This window comes from Brassica rapa, chromosome A09, assembly GCF_000309985.2.
Source record: "Brassica rapa cultivar Chiifu-401-42 chromosome A09, CAAS_Brap_v3.01, whole genome shotgun sequence".
Classification (NCBI taxonomy): domain Eukaryota; kingdom Viridiplantae; phylum Streptophyta; class Magnoliopsida; order Brassicales; family Brassicaceae; genus Brassica; species Brassica rapa.
Window position 1 is genome coordinate 12774496 of NC_024803.2, and position 21310 is coordinate 12795805.

General features: G+C 27.7%; 2 protein-coding genes across 2 annotated transcripts; both read left to right on the top strand.

Moving 5' to 3' along the window:
- Nucleotides 1-1091: 1091 nt before the first annotated feature.
- Nucleotides 1092-13332, top strand: LOC117128376 (probable inorganic phosphate transporter 1-3). Its single transcript, XM_033280612.1, has 2 exons — nucleotides 1092-3065; nucleotides 3217-13332. The coding sequence occupies exons 1-2, from the start codon at nucleotides 2665-2667 to the stop codon at nucleotides 4379-4381; spliced, it is 1566 nt and encodes a 521-aa protein (XP_033136503.1). The 5' UTR covers nucleotides 1092-2664; the 3' UTR covers nucleotides 4382-13332.
- Nucleotides 13333-13985: 653 nt separating this feature from the next.
- LOC103839238 (probable inorganic phosphate transporter 1-3) lies at nucleotides 13986-20837 on the top strand. Its single transcript, XM_033280666.1, has 2 exons — nucleotides 13986-14701; nucleotides 14853-20837. Exons 1-2 carry the CDS (start codon nucleotides 14301-14303, stop codon nucleotides 16015-16017), a joined length of 1566 nt encoding a protein of 521 aa, XP_033136557.1. The 5' UTR covers nucleotides 13986-14300; the 3' UTR covers nucleotides 16018-20837.
- Nucleotides 20838-21310: the final 473 nt, after the last annotated feature.

Below are 21310 nucleotides of genomic sequence, written 5' to 3' on the forward strand. Positions count from 1 at the left end.
AAAAAGTTAAAAAAGAAACAAAACTCATATCAATAAAATAGAAACGAGAACAAAAGCACATATCTAAAGAAGGTAGAAAATGAAATCACTTATTACTTATATAGAGTTAATAGTAAACAAATCGAGAGCAGAAAACCTAATCCCCTTTCGTCATTTTACAATCGATCTTGCCTATCTGGTTTTTGTGATTTTTATCGGCCTCAAAACACTTAATTTCCTTTTGTGTATATGAAGTCTTAAAAATAATTAAAATGAGATGTAATACGTTAACTATTCAACAACGATGATACATTTAAGAGACTAATATTTGTATTCGTCATTTTACAATCGATAAAGATTGTAGTGTTGCATAATGTTCAAACCATTTTTTTTGGACAACTAATGTTAAAACCATTTAATAAACAAACATTAGTATAAAAAACTCATCCGCGCATGCGCACGGGTTATCATCTAGTAATCTACTCTATTAAAATAGAAGTCATAACTTCTTTCATGTGTGATTTTTTAAGTTGGACCACCCTTAAGAAATTTTATTAAATGTCTTTAATAAGACTAATAATATATAGAATCTTTGAACTACTTTAATTATAATATCTTTTGACATGTTTTGATTTAAAATGTATATATATATATATATATATATATCTGATATATATATATATTAAATTTTTTGAAAATTAATTTTAAAAATATTTTAACAAGATCTTAATTTAAAAAAACTATGTAAATATTTTACTAATTTCATAATTAGTTTTGAAATATTAATATACATTAATATATTATGTTATCGTTTATAAAATAAAAAATAAATATTATATCCCATTTTTATCTAGGGGAAATTTTATGTTTACCACTTTCATGGTACCACTTTTCATCTTTACCACCACTAAAGGAACATTTTCAAAAATTTATTATTTTTTAAGTGGCAAAAGACTCTTATTCCCTTGTTATCTATATATATAATACATCATTATTTAAATAAATAAAAAATAAAAAATATTTTTTTTTTATGTTTTCGTATTACACTTTTTCAAATTCGAACTTTTTTATAATTTTTTTTTGATTATTTTTGAATTTTTATTTTATTTTCTTCAAAATTTCTTTTTCAAAATCGAAAATTATGTTTGAAACTATTTTTTAAAATTTTTAATATTTTTAATATTTTTAAGTATTTATTTATATATTTATTAAAATCCTAAATTTCACATTCCAAAAAGTATATTTCAGCCCTCAACTCTAAACCTTAAGTTTAGATTAGTTAACCCTAGAAATATAACTGTCTTTTACCTTTCATTTAAAATAAATGTAAAATTGATTAGTATAAACATAAAAAGTGGCACTATGAATGTGGTATTTGTGGCAATTTTCCTTTTATCTATAACATAATCACAATCAATCATATTAAAATGAAATTATTATGTTGATCTAAATATTTTAACAATATCTTAATTTTCAAAAAGTTTAAGTATATATATATTCACTAATTTCTTAATTAGTAATGAGATATTATTATGCAATGATGTTAAAATTATTATATTGAACTAAATATCATAAAAGTGTATTAAATTGATAAATTTATAAATTTTAGCTTCATTTATGTTAAAAATTCTAATATGATGACATGACGGCCTAACATTAGCAGAATATATAATACACATATAAAAATTAACATATCTTAAGCTTTTGTAATAAAACAAAATATTATGTAAAATGAATTAATGTAAAAAATATTGCTAAAAGAAAATCCATTTTTGAAGGGCAAGTAAAAATTTAATATAAATTCAATACAAAATAATTTTCAAATATAGTTTTTCATGCACATATTTTTTTAATAACTTAATGCAAATACTATAAGATAAATATATAATAAAAAACAATAAATACATGTACTAGTTTTAAACAATTAGTTATTTATAACATGTAAAATATAATTTATTGTATTTTAAATGGTTATATAAATATTTAAATATATGATTAAAATTAAAAATGTATACTAGTAATAATCTAAAATAAATATATATGCATATAAAACTGAAAATAACACCGACGCGGTTGCGCAGGTCAAGATGTAGTAGATTATTAAAATAACAATAAGCTATGTGCAGACCATAACATACTGCAAAGAACAAGAAATAAAAGTTAAGAAAGTGATGGAAATTTATTTTAAAAAAGTGGAGGAATAAAGTAATTTAAACTAAATAAAAATGTGGATATACCCTTAAGATGCCTCAGACTAAGCTTCTCCGATCTCATCTATAAATTTCCAAAGTCTGTGAAACCACAATCACATTCACAACCACTTCTCCCTACCTCATCCTTCTCTTTTGCCAACGTTAACATAACTTCACGGTAAGATTACTCACAGCTTATTGTATCTTCATAGAACTTTCGCAGACACACACACATATATATATGTAAGAGAAAGAAACAAAAAATATATATATATAAGAGAAATTTATATATAATTAAAAAAATTGTTTGCACTCGCTTAAAACTATTTGATTGTGTATATTATAATTACCTCAGATTTAAAAAAAATTCATCTTAAGTTTTGATTATATTATCATTTATGAAAAATACAGTACATACAATAACAAACAAAAAATACACAGTATTAACTTTTGTAACTGCACGTAAACAGGAGAGACAAGAGAGGCTAATAAGATGGCTGAACAACAACTAGGAGTGCTGAAGGCACTCGATGTTGCGAAAACGCAACTTTACCATTTCACGGCGATCGTCATCGCCGGTATGGGTTTCTTTACAGATGCTTATGATCTGTTTTGCGTCTCCTTGGTGACCAAGCTTCTTGGCCGCCTCTACTACTTCAATCCGTTGTCAGAAAAGCCTGGTTCACTTCCCCCTCATGTTGCGGCGGCGGTCAACGGTGTGGCCCTTTGTGGAACCCTTGCTGGTCAGCTTTTCTTTGGATGGCTGGGTGACAAGCTCGGAAGGAAAAAAGTGTATGGTATCACTTTAATCATGATGATTTTGTGCTCCGTAGCTTCGGGTCTCTCCTTCGGAAACAAAGCCAAGGGTGTCATGACCACCCTTTGCTTCTTCAGGTACAATTATCATTATAATTATATACTTAAACATGTTTTAATAATAATCGCACAGTGAATACGCATGTTTTAAAAATTACTGGTTTGGACTAGATATGACTAGTCAAAAAATATATATTAACATATTTAATTTATTTTTTTATTAATTTAGGTTTTGGCTGGGATTCGGTATTGGAGGTGATTACCCTCTTTCTGCGACCATTATGTCTGAATACGCTAACAAGAAGACTCGTGGTGCTTTCATCGCTGCCGTGTTTGCTATGCAAGGTGTTGGTATCTTAGCCGGAGGTTTCGTGGCACTTGCTGTCTCTTCCATTTTCGACAAAAAGTTTCCAGCTCCGACCTATGCAGTCAACAGGGCTCTCTCAACGCCTCCACAAGCTGACTATATTTGGAGAATCATCGTCATGTTTGGCGCTCTACCTGCAGCTTTGACTTACTACTGGCGTATGAAGATGCCCGAAACTGCTCGTTACACCGCTTTGGTTGCAAAGAACATCAAACAGGCCACACAAGACATGTCCAAGGTCTTACAAGTGGAGCTTGAGATGGAGGAAAGAGCAGAGGATATCGTTAAAGACCCTAGACTTAACTATGGCTTGTTCTCCAAAGAATTTGCCAAACGTCATGGTCTTCCCCTCCTTGGATGTACCTCCACATGGTTCTTGCTTGACATTGCATTTTACAGCCAAAACTTGTTTCAAAAAGATATCTTTTCAGCTATTGGATGGATCCCAAAGGCAGCAACCATGAACGGAATCCACGAGGTTTTCATGATTGCTAGGGCACAAACACTCATTGCACTTTGCAGTACCGTCCCCGGCTATTGGTTCACGGTTGCATTTATTGATATTATGGGAAGGTTTGCGATTCAGCTAATGGGTTTCTTCATGATGACCGTCTTTATGTTTGCGATTGCCTTCCCTTACGACCACTGGATCAAACCGGACAATCGTATTGGTTTCGTGGTTATGTACTCTCTTACCTTTTTCTTTGCTAACTTTGGTCCAAACGCAACCACCTTCATCGTACCGGCTGAAATCTTCCCAGCCAGGCTAAGGTCCACATGCCACGGAATATCAGCCGCAACAGGCAAGGCCGGAGCCATCGTGGGAGCTTTTGGTTTCCTATACGCAGCTCAACCACAAGACAAGACCAAGACAGATGCAGGATATCCACCGGGCATCGGAGTCAAGAACTCTCTGATCATGCTTGGTGTCATTAACTTTGTCGGTATGCTCTTCACCTTCCTTGTCCCTGAACCCAAAGGAAAGTCCCTTGAAGAGCTCTCCGGTGAGACTGAGGTTGAGAAGTGACCACGCCGTAATATTTTCAATTGTATGTGTTATTTGTTTGTGTCATTCTTCTTATATTTGTTTACTTTTTGTGATGTGTGACGTGATAATCGTAATGGCACCCATGCTTTTGTATAATTCGATCAATTCTCAAAGAAATGATAAGAAGTAAACATTTGTATAAATTGATTCTCTTTAGTTTGTTACTTATAAATCTGTTACTAGTTTCTTTAATACCGCGTAGATTATATTATAAGAAAAGTGAATATTTACAACTTATAAATTAACCAATTTTTTTTTAAACAAACAGTTGAGCCAAACTGCAGTTTTTAACTAAATACTCTACCTTACCCCTGTTCTTTTCTCCGACGCTGCGATTAGCGGCGGCGTCAAAAAAAATGCACTACAATGTTCAGTGCTTTTGACGCCATGGTTACAGATGTAAGACGCAGCGGTGCCTTTTTGCCCGTAATCTCAAGAGACCGTTGACGCTACAATTTTCAGCGTCTGATTTATTTTTTATTGTTGGCCGCAGCTGCTGAAAAGAAGTTGTTTTTCTACCGTCAGTCGTGAATTTGCCATGGGAATAGATGTGGTTAACGCTGATCGCAGCGTCAGACAAAAGAACTGGGGTAACTTATTATTCACAAAAGAAAATTGTATACTCATAAATAAACCTAATTTAGTGATGTGTTATTTTCAATTGTTAATCAATTTTCAATTGTTTTATAATATATATGTATGAATATATATAATATTACTTTTAAATAAAATTATGTTGCTATCTCATTTTAATATGTGATTTAACCATTTAAATTGGCTCAATTTTTTATTTTTGGTATATTATATTTTATATAATTTTCAGCTAAAGCATAATTTATCCTGGTTTTGAATATATTAAAATTAGATTATAGGGTTAATTTAATTAGAGCTGCACTAATCAATATAATCAAGGATATTCTAAATAATCATAATCATATTGAAATATAAATAACTTAATCATAATATTTAATTAATGTTTTGCTTTCACGAATTATAAAATTTAAGATGATTATAAGTTCTATATTTAAAAATTAAATAGAATTTTTAATTATACGGTTAACTTAGTTTTTTTAACAACAAACATCTATTCAATTAGTCAAACTTGAAGTGGACTGGGTAATCAGAACGAAATAGAATAATCAATGACACAAAACTCTCTATGGAAAAACCTTGCAGTGCTAACTAAATAATCAGAAATTCTATTTTTCCTCTTTAAGTCCGGAAAGCATATCTGAAGAGTATTTACCTCCTCCAATTCTGTTGCGAAACTTGGCATGCATGATGATACTTTAAAATTTCAATCAAATCCTTACAATTTGTTCCAAATATTTGATATGTCGAACATTGAATCATGCTCTTCATAGCCCATTGAAATTCTTTTACTTCTGTATGCAAAACAACTTCATGCCTTCTTAAGTTACACGTCCCCAAAAGTTGAATCTTCCTCGAACTGTCTATCCAAACCCATTCACATCTACTGAACTGAGCTGTAGAGGTCCGTGAGCCTTTTAACTTAATTTGACATATAATTTTAGCCTTTTAGATAGAAGATATCATGCCAATTTGATTATTTACTTTAAAACATATTTAATTACAACAATTCAGTAAAATTGAACTAACTATTTTTCTTGGTTCTAATTATGCCAAAATGTGAGTAATTTTGTTATTTTCATTTTGTTTGGTTATTCATCTTACATTTGTAAGTTTCTTTATAAATTTTTATATAATTTGTATAATTTGTCTAAAACTAACATTAGAAAAAGAAGAAACTAAAAACAGAAATCATTTCTCCTAATCTTTAAAATTAAATAATTAGTAATTTTTATTTTGAAAAGAAAATTATAAATGTTTGTAATCCGCAAATATTTTGTAAATAAAAATCTCATAATTATTAAAAGTATAAAATAAATAATATATTTTGTATGTATAATTTATTATATATACATACATACATATATATCAAACAATATTTTAAAGGTAATTACTTGTTGAACTAATTTTAATAATCCAGTATACATGTATTATTGAATTTTGAAAAAAAAACTAACGTAAGAATTGTTCATAAAAAACATTCCAAATAAATTTAAACATATATATATATATATCCCATATTTTTATTTTAAAATAAATAAATAAATATCTATAAAAATAAAATGAAAATTTTGATAATAGGACTTAGATAATAAGTTTAATTTATTAAGGTTATGAGCATAATTCACCATCCAAGAATTAACGTAAGTGTAACATGTCGAAAATTGACTTCTCAAATAATATTATAAAGATATGTTTTTTTAAGAGTTATTCTACAATTGTATACATATTAAAAATTAGCAGAGTAACTATATCTTATATTTAATATTCTAAATAGAATTTTCTTTCTAACTTTCATATTAAATTAATAAAACTAAAACAGGATTTTCTTTGAACTACGAATTAAAATACAAAATGATACTTGTGAAGTAGAATTCAAAATTTAACAGCTCGTTTTGTGAAATGGATAGAGTAATTACTTAAAAGGCGTATTTACTTTTTCCACCCTTTTTTTTTTTACTTTTCCCACCTTCTTGGATAATAATCCACAAGAATATAGAAAAAAGATATCAGGTATAACTAGAAAAATGTAATTACTCGACTATGATAGTTGCGCGGAATAACTTGATTCATAACAATGCCTCTCTTTCTCCTTCCTCTGTTTTCAGGGCTATTGATAGGGAGATAAGAAATGTAATCTCCTCTAGGAGATCCACAAAGCAGTTTACCTCTCTAATGGTGCTGTGGTTAGTTTAAAGCTTTTGCTGTCCTTTGCATAGGATGTTCTTGATTCATCTTGTTTTTTCCTTTCTTTTTGCCAAGATGTATCAAAACTTAAGGTTTTGTTCTTGTAAAATCTTTCTTTCATTTATATGATATTTACAATTTAACCCAAAAAAAATGATAGTTGCACGGCTGCACTAATCATAAAATATTATCACGCAACACACTGGCGTTTTGGCCATTGATGTTTTGATCGCTACAGCTATCAAAATACTCCACATATTTGCTATACCTTAACTGTAAAACAGTTTTGACTAATATTAATGTGGAGTATATACTCTGATGCAAATAACATATATATAAAATACGTAGGCCACAGCTTGCAAACGTATCCAGTAACCGGTCCGGTATGTATATATGTTCAACATATATCGGTTTTTATTTTATAGATTAGTTTCTGTGCTCTTTTTATTTATTTGTAAAATAGCTGACTTCTATAGAAAATGATGTTTTTATTTATTTGTGATATATGTAAGTACCTTTCAAAACAATAGAACAAAGAAGGTGGACTTTAGTACGGAGATACGTGATACGTGATACGTGATACGTGATAAGATAACTTCTTAGATGCTTTCCACATTTCCAGTAAAGGAAGTGGTAAAGAACAGAAAATTGTAACATGTTTCCACGACATCTTCTTATAAGGAAAGTCAACTAGTTTTTCAGTAATTGTTAGAATAAAAATCAAATACGCTTTGTGGAAAAAAACACAATCAGAATACCTTTTACAATGTAATTGAAAATACCAAAATAAAATACTAAACTTGCCGGTAATTACAAAAGACACGTAGCATTATGGAATCTTCTGCTACCATTGTCGTCTAGATATCAAGGATTTTTAATAAAACTAAACAATTTAAAATAACTAAAATTCAGATGTATCTTTGTTTGTATATGTAAATGTATAAGTTGCATTCAGAATTTTTTTTAAAAATATCTTAAGTTAGCTACTACTTTTAAAATACACTCAATCAAAAATACTCTAAATTTATCTTTAGGGTTTAGTGATTATTGTTTAGGATTTAGGATTTAGTATTTAAAGGATGAAATGAGTTTCTCAACTTCTATAAATATTTTCTATAAATATTCAATAAATTATTCTTAAACATTATGAATGATTTAGGAGAATTAGTTTGATATTTTTATCACATATTTAAAGTATTTATGAAAATATTACTATAATTTAAGGGTAAATTTTAAATCATTTATATTTTATTATAAAGGAAATAGTTTTGGAAAATTTTACATTTTTGGAAACAGTAAACTGAGAAGATGATTTCTCATATTTTGATTGATGATTTTAAATCTACCTAGATATGGCTTATAGTTTCAATTTTTATAGTACAGATTTACCTTATTTTGTATAAATATATATTTTATTATATATATATATATATATTGGAAGTTTTGACATTTTGAAAATAATGATTGGGTTTATTATGATTGATAGTTTTAAATCCTATGTGTAGATCCTCGATGGATTATCGCCTCAATTTTTATATTATAGTGTATTTGTGATTTTAAATAAAAATCATTCTTTGTTAAAATATAGTTATTAATTTTATGTTAATTTTCAAAAATAGTATGTATCTTAATTTTATTCCTTTCTGATGTTTTACTTTGTTAGTTTGCCTTATTTTGTATAATACTTATTTTATTTTTCGAAAAATATTTTGTAAGTTTTGACACTTTGAAAACAACAATTAGTGGTTTAAGTCCTATTATTTATATAGCCTCAATTTTCATATAGTATAAACTAGTTTTCTATATTTTCGCTACGCGCGAATCAGTTTTTATCATTTAGTTTATGTTTCTAATAACTTTAAAATTCTCAAATATTAAATTAATTTTATATTTAAATGTATTTAAAATATAATTTTATTTTTCTATTTATGTAACTGTTTGTTGACAATAAGTCTCCCAAATAAAATGGATTATCTTACTAGTTTTGTTTTAAATAAAACATTTGTAAATGTCTTTAAAGTCAAAGAAATAACTGGCTCGGTAAAAAGAAAAGAAGTGAAACCAGTCAATTTTTCAATATTTTTTGAAAAAAGTATAACATATAATAAATTTAGATTATTATTTATGGCCTGTACAACTAATTTAGAAATAAAAATAAAATTTATATTAAATTTCACATTAATTTCTTTTTATTCTTATTTGTTTAGCAATATTGTTATCAAACACATACACACACATATATATATATATATATATATACATCATACATTCTAATTTAATATATACAATATTTCCATGGTTTAACATACTTTGAAATATAAGTTTATTAATCTCTTTGACTTTCTTTCCAGAAAATTGACATGTATATAAAGTCAATTCTTTTTAGAAAAAATGATTGTTACCTATATGAACTATACATCACTTCGTGGTTACAAATCTAGACAAATATAATGTATCAAAAACTAAATAAATTATATGATTCACATGAAAACATCTATGAACTAGTATGTACCATGTTACTAACACCATAAACATCACTCCGATATATACAATCTGTGTTGAAGTTAAAAACTATCGACATATTATGAGAAGTTCGTCAACCAAACTCTTACAAACAAACTATAATATATGTGCAAAAGATTCCAAAATAATACATAAATCAACCATTGAAATATAATTTTACATAACTTAAACATCTGGAAATATGTCAAAACATTATTAGAATTTATTGTATTCCATATTATCCTATGTCTGTTTACATTATTTGATAATAATTTCTTTTTTCCTTTCAAAATATTGTTTTGGAAATATTGATACTTTTAAAGTCATTGTAGATTTTTAATACTATGTAGCTTTAATTTTAAAATAAATGTGTATATTTTTTTATAGATTTAATTTCAAAATTTTAAATCTTTTATGAAAATTATTATTTACTTTGATGTTAAATTTCCGTATTAATATATATATATATATCAAAATAATTCTCTTCTAATGGGGAAGGGGGGGGGGGGGGGGGGGTGGTTACTTTAATTTAGTTTAAATGGAATCCTATTTTATTTTCAAACTAATTATTTTCCTAAAAAAATTGACATTTTAGAAAACTATATAAAAAAATTATAATGATTTGATAGGTTTTGAATGGTAGTTATCGGTGGCAGACGTAGTAAGCGACTTACGGGGGTAAGTGCCCCATCTAATTCTTCATTTTTTTTATGGTTAATCAATGAAAGTGGCCCCTAATTAATTATAAAACATAGTGAAAAATGTTGTGTGTCCCCGGTTAAATCTAGTTCTAAATTAGCCCTATCGTAGTTTTAAATCTTATGTGAAAATTTTAAATGGTTTATTTAACTAAATTATTAGATATATGCCTTTATACTCTTCAATATATATATATATATATATATATATATATATATATATATATATATATATATATATTAATTTTATGCTAATTTTCAACAATTTAGTATCTATATCAAACATATTAATTTTAATGATTAATTTTTATTAATTTATTTTATTTTTTATTATTTTCATCTAAATTAAATAAATTTGTTCTAGAAAATTTTATATTTTTAAAAGCATTAAGGTAAATTAACAACTTATATCTGTTTTAATTGATAATTTAAATTATGTTGAGCACTCTTTAAAATTTATAGCCCCAACATATATTTTAACGCCATAACAACTGATCCTTATTGAGTATGATTTTGTGGCGAGTAATAACAATTAATAAATTTAGATGTCACTTCTCTTTAAAGATATCAACATATGAAATATTTTCATAGGTTAAATAATTTTATCCTCAATTAGTAAAATCGATGTGAATATAAATCTTAATATTTATTTCTAATAAGCATTCACATGTTATTATAATATTATATTAATATTCATGTTTTATAGAAAAAATAATAGTCCATCTCGTCCACACATGGATATATTTTAGTTATTCTTCGTTATTATTTATTTTTGAGATTAATTTTCTAATCATATTATAAAATTTAGAAAATTATTTATATTCACACCCAATATATTATATATTTTAAAGGTTTTTTATACATTAAGTGACTTTTTATTATATGTTTTTAATAATTTAACTATTTTGCATTAATTTACCATTTTATTTTGGTATAAAATGTATTTTGGATCTATTATACATTAGAAGACGTAATTTATTTTGTTAGTATCACTATTTTTGATTTTCTATTTACCATAACAGTTACCATGTGTTAAGTAATTTATCAAATGTTAATACTAATTTTTGTTTTATTTTAAAAGATACTTTCTGTAAATATTTAATTTTGATAATAAATTAAGATAAACAGTCATGTTTTGATTAGTTATTTTAAATTTTATGTGAACACTCTCAATAATCCACACTACATGCAAACTCATCAATCAAAATGTAAATAATTTTGGTAAGGATTAAACAATCATTTTAATCTTAAATATTTGCATAAAACAATCATGTATTCCATCAAGATATTTCACAACTTGTCTCACTAACTATATATTAAACAATATTCTTACTGTATAAAACATTACGTTTCTCCCTCTTCGTTTACCCAATCTGGTTTGTTGATCAATGTTTAAATCTGTTTTGTTGATTTATCAAATTTTCTTTCATCAGTCCAAAAATATTGCCATATTTATTTACACAACATGATCCTAAGAGATTCAGGATCACCGTAAACCATTGAAGAATCATAATTTATCGGTGGGATATCTCTGCCATTATATCTGCTTATGCTTTAGGGTAAATACAACTTAAGTTTTTCAATGTTTGTGTAACTGTTACCAGGGCCGGCTTATTAGGGAGACAAGCGGTGCGACTGCCCCGGGTCCAAGTCTGTGTCCCCGTAAACCGTATAATAATACTTAAGCGGTCCAATTTTTTATAAATTTAAAATTTTATATATATAAAAAATTATAAATATAATAAATAAAACTGAAAAGGCCCAAAATTATTTGTATTTAATTACTAAATCATCTGAATTGCATAAAAATGTGAACCACAGTATTAAATTGTAATCTAAAAAGTATGATCAATCTATCTAAGGAAAATAGCATTATTAAATATCAAATGTGAATTTAACATTTAAAAAACTTTAACTAAGAAAAGAGTGAATAGCATAATTTTTTTTTAATTAACCTATGGGATCCCGAATCTATGAAAATATACATATTAATTCTCAAGTAAAGGTGCAGTCCACATATTAATCATTTTTCTGATATACGAAAAGCAATAAATATGTATCCGTATGCCCATACGATATAGTGTACTGAGGTGCCTTTAAACCAAGTTACTTAACAATCCAAAGCTCGTCAACGTTAAATAATAGAAAGTTGTGTGTTTATGGTATACTAAATTGATATGGCGATATCAAAATACAAAAGCTTTTCGTAATGAAAATTTTCCTTTTTCTTCAAATGAAATTTTGGAAATGCAGTAATTAATTTAGTGGTTTCTATTTTATTTATTATTAACTTAGCTTCTCCTGTTTTATTTTGAAAAGCAATTTTTTGAAAATACTGACAGTTTTAAACATAATAATTTTAAATAACTGTTTGTTATATTTTGATTGGTGGTTTAAAAATCATAAAAATTCTCAATGGTTTATAATTTCAATTTTTATAAAGTATAGACTGGTTGTATCAAATACATAATTAGTCCATGGTTATGGATCAGAAAGAGTTGTCACTGATAAAATAGACTAATAGGAGATTTCAAAAGAAATAGAGACTATGTGCAGAGCATAACATATGGAAAGAAGAAAGAGAAATTAAAAAAGTGATTAACCCCTTTTTCAAAAAAAAAATAAGAAAGTGATGAAGATTAAAATAAACTAAAATAAATTTTGGATATACCCTTAAGATGCAAGAGACTAAGCTTCTCCGATCTCCTCTATAAATTCCCGACGTCTGTAAAACCACAACCACAACCACTTTTCCCTACCTCTCTCTATCAAATACTTTTTTCTCCTTTTGCCTCGTCCTTCTCCTTCGCCAACGTTAACACAACGTAACGGTAAGATTAATTACAAGTTAATTGTATCTTCATTTAGAAAAAAAGTGTATTGTATCTTCATCCAAATTTCGCACACACTTAAAAGTATTTTATTATGTATATTTTAATAGTCTTACATTACAAAAAAATCTTACTATTAAGTTTTGATCCTATCTATCTATCTATCTATACTATTATTTGCAAATTAAATTTTCATAATGGAGCTCTCACGTTGAAAGTTAGAGTGGTTAATATCGTTTATACTCTTAATGAATAAAATGTATAAATAAATTTAAAAAATAAAAACGAAATTTTAAGAATAGTAAGAATTATCCAAAATCTGAAATATAATTTAAAAAATAGATAAGTTCTGTATATATTGTATTCTTATCTGAAAAAAAAAATATTAAAAACATAAATTATATAACTAAATATTAATTAAATAAAATTCATATTATATAATTAAAAATAGAATATTCAATTATCCAAAATCTAAAAATATAATTAAAAAAGATAATTTCTCTATATATATATATATATATTGTATTGTTATCTAAAAAAGTATATTAGTAAAACGTTAAACACATAAATTATATAATTAAAATATAATTTAAAAAAGAGATAACTTCTGTATATATTTTATTGTTATCTGAAAAAGTCTATAAGTAAAAAGTTAAAACATAAATTATATAACTAAATATTAATTAAATAAAATTCTTAATTATATAATTAAAAATAGAATATTGAATTATCCAAAATCTAAAAATATAATTAAAAAAGATAATTTCTATATATATATATATTGTATTGTTATCTGAAAAAAGTATTTTAGTAAAACGTTAAAAACATAAATTATATAATTAAATCTTAATCAAATAATTTTTTTAATTATATAATTAAAAATAAAATATTGAGATATTTTAACATTTATTTTACTAATGAATATAGTGTACAAATAACTTTTCAAAAATTTATGAAAATGTTTAAGTCCGCATCGCGGACAAAATGCCTACTTATCATTAAAAATACAATACTTACAATAACAAACAAAAAATACACAGTATTAACTTTTGTAACTGCACGTAAACAGGAGAGAAGAGAGAGGCTAAGATGGCTGAACAACAACTAGGAGTGCTGAAGGCACTCGATGTTGCGAAAACGCAACTTTACCATTTCACGGCGATCGTCATCGCCGGTATGGGTTTCTTTACAGATGCTTATGATCTGTTTTGTGTCTCCTTGGTGACCAAGCTTCTTGGCCGCCTATACTACTTCAATCCGTTGTCAGAAAAGCCTGGTTCACTTCCCCCTCATGTTGCGGCGGCGGTCAACGGTGTGGCCCTTTGTGGAACCCTTGCTGGTCAGCTTTTCTTTGGATGGCTGGGTGACAAGCTCGGAAGGAAAAAAGTGTATGGTATCACTTTGATCATGATGATCGTGTGCTCCGTGGCTTCTGGTCTATCTTTTGGTAACAAAGCCAAGGGTGTCATGACCACCCTTTGCTTCTTCAGGTACAATTATCATTATAATTATATACTTAAACATGTTTTAATAATAATCTCATAGTGAATACGCATGTTTTAAAAATTACTGGTTTGGACTAGATATGACTAGTCAAAAAATAAATATAAACATATTTAATTTATTTTTTTATTAATTTAGGTTTTGGCTGGGATTCGGTATTGGAGGTGATTACCCTCTTTCTGCGACCATTATGTCTGAATACGCTAACAAGAAGACTCGTGGTGCTTTCATCGCTGCCGTGTTTGCTATGCAAGGTGTTGGTATCTTAGCCGGAGGTTTCGTGGCACTTGCTGTCTCTTCCATTTTCGACAAAAAGTTTCCAGCTCCGACCTATGCAGTCAACAGGGCTCTCTCAACGCCTCCACAAGCTGACTATATTTGGAGAATCATCGTCATGTTTGGCGCTCTACCTGCAGCTTTGACTTACTACTGGCGTATGAAGATGCCCGAAACTGCTCGTTACACCGCTTTGGTTGCAAAGAACATCAAACAGGCCACACAAGACATGTCCAAGGTCTTACAAGTGGAGCTTGAGATGGAGGAAAGAGCAGAGGATATCGTTAAAGACCCTAGACTTAACTATGGCTTGTTCTCCAAAGAATTTGCCAAACGTCATGGTCTTCCCCTCCTTGGATGTACCTCCACATGGTTCTTGCTTGACATTGCATTTTACAGCCAAAACTTGTTTCAAAAAGATATCTTTTCAGCTATTGGATGGATCCCAAAGGCAGCAACCATGAACGGAATCCACGAGGTTTTCATGATTGCTAGGGCACAAACACTCATTGCACTTTGCAGTACCGTCCCCGGCTATTGGTTCACGGTTGCATTTATTGATATTATGGGAAGGTTTGCGATTCAGCTAATGGGTTTCTTCATGATGACCGTCTTTATGTTTGCGATTGCCTTCCCTTACGACCACTGGATCAAACCGGACAATCGTATTGGTTTCGTGGTTATGTACTCTCTTACCTTTTTCTTTGCTAACTTTGGTCCAAACGCAACCACCTTCATCGTACCGGCTGAAATCTTCCCAGCCAGGCTAAGGTCCACATGCCACGGAATATCAGCCGCAACAGGCAAGGCCGGAGCCATCGTGGGAGCTTTTGGTTTCCTATACGCAGCTCAACCACAAGACAAGACCAAGACAGATGCAGGATATCCACCGGGCATCGGAGTCAAGAACTCTCTGATCATGCTTGGTGTCATTAACTTTGTCGGTATGCTCTTCACCTTCCTTGTCCCTGAACCCAAAGGAAAGTCCCTTGAAGAGCTCTCCGGTGAGACTGAGGTTGAGAAGTGACCACGCCGTAATATTTTCAATTGTATGTGTTATTTGTTTGTGTCATTCTTCTTATATTTGTTTACTTTTTGTGATGTGTGACGTGATAATCGTAATGGCACCCATGCTTTTGTATAATTCGATCAATTCTCAAAGAAATGATAAGAAGTAAACATTTGTATAAATTGATTCTCTTTAGTTTGTTACTTATAAATCTGTTACTAGTTTCTTTAATACCGCGTAGATTATATTATAAGCAAAATGAATATTTACAACTTATAAATTAACCTTCTTTTTTAAACAAACAGTTGAGCCAAACTGCAGTTTTAAAAAAAAGAAAAAAAAACTAAATAGGCTACCTTATTATTCACAAAAGGAAATTGTATACTCATAAATAAACCTAATTTTAGCAACATATTCATGTTCTTATTTGTATATAAGTTATGAATATGTAAACGTCATAAATACATATCTACTCTATTAAAATAGAATCACTTAAAAAAAACTATTGTAAAAAATCAATGGTACAACCATTTCATTAATAGTTAATATGAGGATTTTTAGTGACTTAAACCCCCAACTACTTTTAAATCAGATCATTAACTAAAATTTTATGTTTTTAAGCCTTCAAATATTAAATTGTAATGCCGTTAACCCTCTGTTAACAAAGTCATCTTTTTGAATGAAGACCCGTTAAATTAAAACGCGTATTTTCAGATAAACACAAAAACGACACGAGATACTTACAATCAACTGGTATTTTAATGATTTAAATCTCCAACTAAATCGGATGAAAAACCCCCAACTAAAACTTTATGTTTTTAAACTTTCAACTATTAACGGTTTCCCGTTCAGAAAAGATGACTATGTTTACGAAGGTTTAATAGTTGAGGTTTAAAAACATAAAGTTTTAGTTGGGGGTTTTTCATCGAATTTAAAAATAGTTGGAGGTTTAAATCACTACAATACCCGTTGATTGTAAGCATCTAGTGTCGTTTCTGTGAATATATGAAACACCGTGTTTCAATTTAAGGAGTCTCCGTTCAGAAAACATGATTTTGTTAACGAAGTATTAATGGCATTAATGTTTTGAGGGTTTAAAACATAAAATTTTAGTTGAGGATTTTCTATCCGATTTAAGAAATAGTTGGGGTTTAAATCACTAAACACTTGTTTGACTATTTAAATCAATTAGTCTAACATCTACATTAAATCTGACAAAATATATTTTCTAAAACAAACAAATGTCCATTTGCTATCGAATTATTAAAAATGATTATCATGTGTGATGTTTGACCAAATAAATTTGTTAGTTTAGTTTGGTATAGCTTCATATTCTATAAATTGGTTTACTTTATTTATATCTATTCATATATTACACATCCGATTAAACCATCCGACTTATACTTTATTTTATTTATCACAAACATATGTTTGAGTTAACTATAAACCACCATCAAATTTTGTGGTTTCTTATCTCGCCTATATCAATCACTTTATGTTAATGATTGGCAACATTAACATCATTAGCTATGATCGAACATCAAATTTTCTGATTTTACGGGTAAACTTCAGTAGCTAAAATTTTCTGTTCATGATATACACATTAACATCATTAGCTATGACATTCCAATCCATTTATGGTTTAGTTTACACATTATTTACCAACGGATTATATCTTGCCAAATCGTCTTCTAAAAGATAACGCTAAACAGAGATTTTTCAGATATTAAATAAATTTCAAAAATATATATGAATCAAATTATTATGTTGGTAGAAAATCATTTGTAAATATATCAACTATAAGTCGGTAAAGTAGTTTCACAAAACATTAACATATCTTTTAATATATTTTTTAAGAAATAAATGATTTTGTAAATTGATGATATTTTATATATTTTCAAATTATTTTTCCTAACTAATTTAAAAAATATCCGAACACTAACTTATCCCACTTCAAAAACAAAGTGACAATATTCTAATATGGAGACATTAACTTCCTTTTATTCTTTTTTTTTTAATTCAAGATTTACAAACAATATACTAATTTATAAATATTGTTACCGTGATAAATTTAGTTAATATCTTACAATATATTTTGAAATCATAATCACAAATAAATTGGACGTATCCAATATAGTTTAATATCTTTGAAAATGTTTAAACCTTGTTGATTATGAAATCACTATATTCTATATAGGCACACACACTTATTAAGTTTCTGTACTTTCTCAAGAAATCCAAAAAGAATATAAATTCCACATTTCTAAAATATGGTAATAAAAGAGCTGTTTTGTACCTTAAAGATGATAAACGTTTCGAGACTGGATGACGGATTCATGTTAAGGTGGTTCATTCGTGGAAACAAAACATTAACTATGATGGAGATACTCTTGAACAAATAGAAAATATTCGTATAGACGTGCACATCAAAACTCTAGTTTAGTAATTCGTATTAAACATGGTGTTTTATTAGAAACTGTTGTAGTTATAAATTTGTAGACATGACGCGTGCCAACAGCTCTCCAAGTTGTTGTAATACAGTTTTATACTTTTCTGTTTTAAAGAGTTATTCTATGATTATATACATATTAAAAATTAAGAGAGTTACTATATCTTATATTAATGTTCTAAATATATTTTTATTTATAACTTTTATATTAATTAGTAAAACAAAACCAGGATTTTATGTGTAAATAAAAATGATAGTTTTGAAATAAAATAAAAATGATAATAGCCAGGATATCCACTATGGGAGCTTGTGAACCAGTAATATTAATTTATAATGTAATTTTCTTGTAAAGGATTATAGAAATTCAGTTAGTACAGGTGGAAAAGTGGTGTGTTGCACCCATAAAAACCCAAGTTTGAAACTACCTTTTGACTGTATTTCAATTTTATTATCAATAATAGTGTATCCAATAATTAAATATCCTGGATTCGCCGTTGTTAATAGCTCGTTTTGTGAAATGGATAGAGTAATTGTTTAAAGGGAAATTTGCCAAAACGGAACAAAAAAATAGTATGGTTGTCCATTTAGTATAATACCATCATTAAGTTTTCATTTTAGTATAATTTTTTTCATAATATCAAAATTAACCCTTGATTAATCAAATTAAATACATTAAATACAATTTAAAAGCTTAACCAAACTTTAAAAAGTTTAATAAAAAGGAAAACAATGTTTTAATTTAAAATTTTTATTTTTTTATTAAAAAGTGTAATAAAACTAAAAAGTTCAAAAACATTTTAATTTTTTTATAAAAAAAAACTATGTAAAACGTTTTTTATACTGTTTATTTAATGCTTTATTAAAAACTTTCTTATGAAGTTTTATTTTATTTTTATTTTATTTTTATTAAAGTTTAATAAAAATGTTTTACAAAGTTTTATTTTTATTTTTCTACAAACGTTTTAAAAACGTTAAAATTAAAAAATATATTTTTTATTAAAAGGTTTAACAAAAAAGAAAGAGCGTTTTTTAAAAAAAAATTAATAAAAAAAAGAAAAAAACGTTTTTGACAAGGTAAATCGACCTATACACATTTTAAGGAAGTTAGAATATTTTTTTAACTGAAATTTCCTTAATTTCGCAAAAAGCATGTTTTCTTATCCGTAGAAGACATCTTCTACACTGTGTAGAACAATGACAAAAGTTCATAATGCAATTACTACCTCATGTAGACGTATGAGTAGTGTTTAGATTTTGCATTCCGAGAATTTTAGAGTATTTCATAAAAGTAGAAACTGCATTATGGAGAAAAGCAAATATCTTTACAATTAATAGAATTCACATTCTTTATATTTAGAATTTTAATTAAAAGTAGATTGTTCGTTCTAAAATAAGTAGATGAACTTGTATAATCTAGAATTCATTTTCTACTAACCAATTTTTTATAGAAGACAATATCTATTTTAGTAGAACATTATTTAAATTTTTTATTTATTAAGTTTTTCAACTAAACAAAAATACCATTTTGTGTATATCGGTGTTTTATTAATTGTTTGTATTTTTTAACTTTTTCTATTTGTGAAACTATTTATTTCATTAAGTTTCAGTAATGAAAAAGGTAAAAGTAAGACAAAATTGACAAAATTGATTTTATACCAAAAGGACAACCATACTTTTTTTTTTTTTTGGCAATTTTCCCTTGTTTAAAAGGCCGCATATTTCCTTTTCCCATCTTCTCGGATTATAGTCCGCAAGAATATAGAAAAAATAGTAGGTATAACTTCTTTTTTTTTTTTAAACAATATTAGGTATAACTAGAAAATGTAATTACTTGATTATGGTATTGTTGTGCGGCTGGACTAATCATAAATATTATCACGCAACACATTGACTTTTTGGCAATTGATGTTGTGATCGTTACAGCTATCAAAATAGTCCACATGTCTGCTATACCTTAACTGTAAAACTGTTTTGACTAATATTGATGTTGAGTATATACTCTGATGCAAACATATAATACGTAAGACACAGCTTGCAAACATATCAAGTATGTATATATGTTCAACATAAATCGGTTTTTATTTCATAGATTACTTTTTGTGCTCTGTTTATTTATTTATAAAATAGCTGACTTCTATAGAAAATGATGTTTTTATTTATTTGTGATATATGTAGGTACCTTTCTTCCTTTTTTTGGGTCAACGTGTAGGCACCTTTCAAATCAATAGAAAACAAATAAGGGGGTACGTGATAAGATAACTCCTTCGATGGTTTCACATTTCCACTAAAGGAAGTGGTAAACGAAAGAAAATTGTAACATGTCTCCACGAAATTTTCTTTCAAGGAAAGTCAACGAGTTCTTTAATTAGTAACTGTTAGAATAAAAATCGAATACGCTTTGAGGGAAAAAAAAACACAATCAGACTAACTTTTACAATGTAACTGGAAACACGAAAATTTTACAATTCCCAGTAATTACAAAAGACACGTAGCAAGATGGAATCTATTGCTACCATAGTCGTCTTGATATCGCGGAAGCTTCACCGACTTTCCACAAAACCGAAATCGGCATAAGAAGCTCTTGGAAGCTTTTGGAAGTTCGTTTGAACAATATATCCGAAAAAAATATTTAGTGAACGCATTAGAAGCTTGCGTTTCAGCTTTGGAAGCTTGCACTTCAGTTTTGAAACTTACGCTTCCAATTCAAAAGTGATATCGTAATTAAATAACAAATGTAATGTTATTTTTAATTAGCGTAGCAACTGGAGAAAACATTATGTTTCTTCATCTTCGTTTTTTTAAGAATGAACATCTATTCTATTAATTATATTTGAAATGATATAAGTAACCAGATCAGAATAA

Bases quoted from the DNA above. Each gene is read 5' to 3' on its own strand.
- LOC117128376 (XM_033280612.1), top strand. From the start codon at position 2,665: ATGGCTGAACAACAACTAGGAGTGCTGAAGGCACTCGATGTTGCGAAA. The intron at 3,066-3,216 runs GTACAATTATCA...TTATTAATTTAG, and splicing joins ACCACCCTTTGCTTCTTCAG to GTTTTGGCTGGGATTCGGTA.
- LOC103839238 (XM_033280666.1), top strand. From the start codon at position 14,301: ATGGCTGAACAACAACTAGGAGTGCTGAAGGCACTCGATGTTGCGAAA. The intron at 14,702-14,852 runs GTACAATTATCA...TTATTAATTTAG, and splicing joins ACCACCCTTTGCTTCTTCAG to GTTTTGGCTGGGATTCGGTA.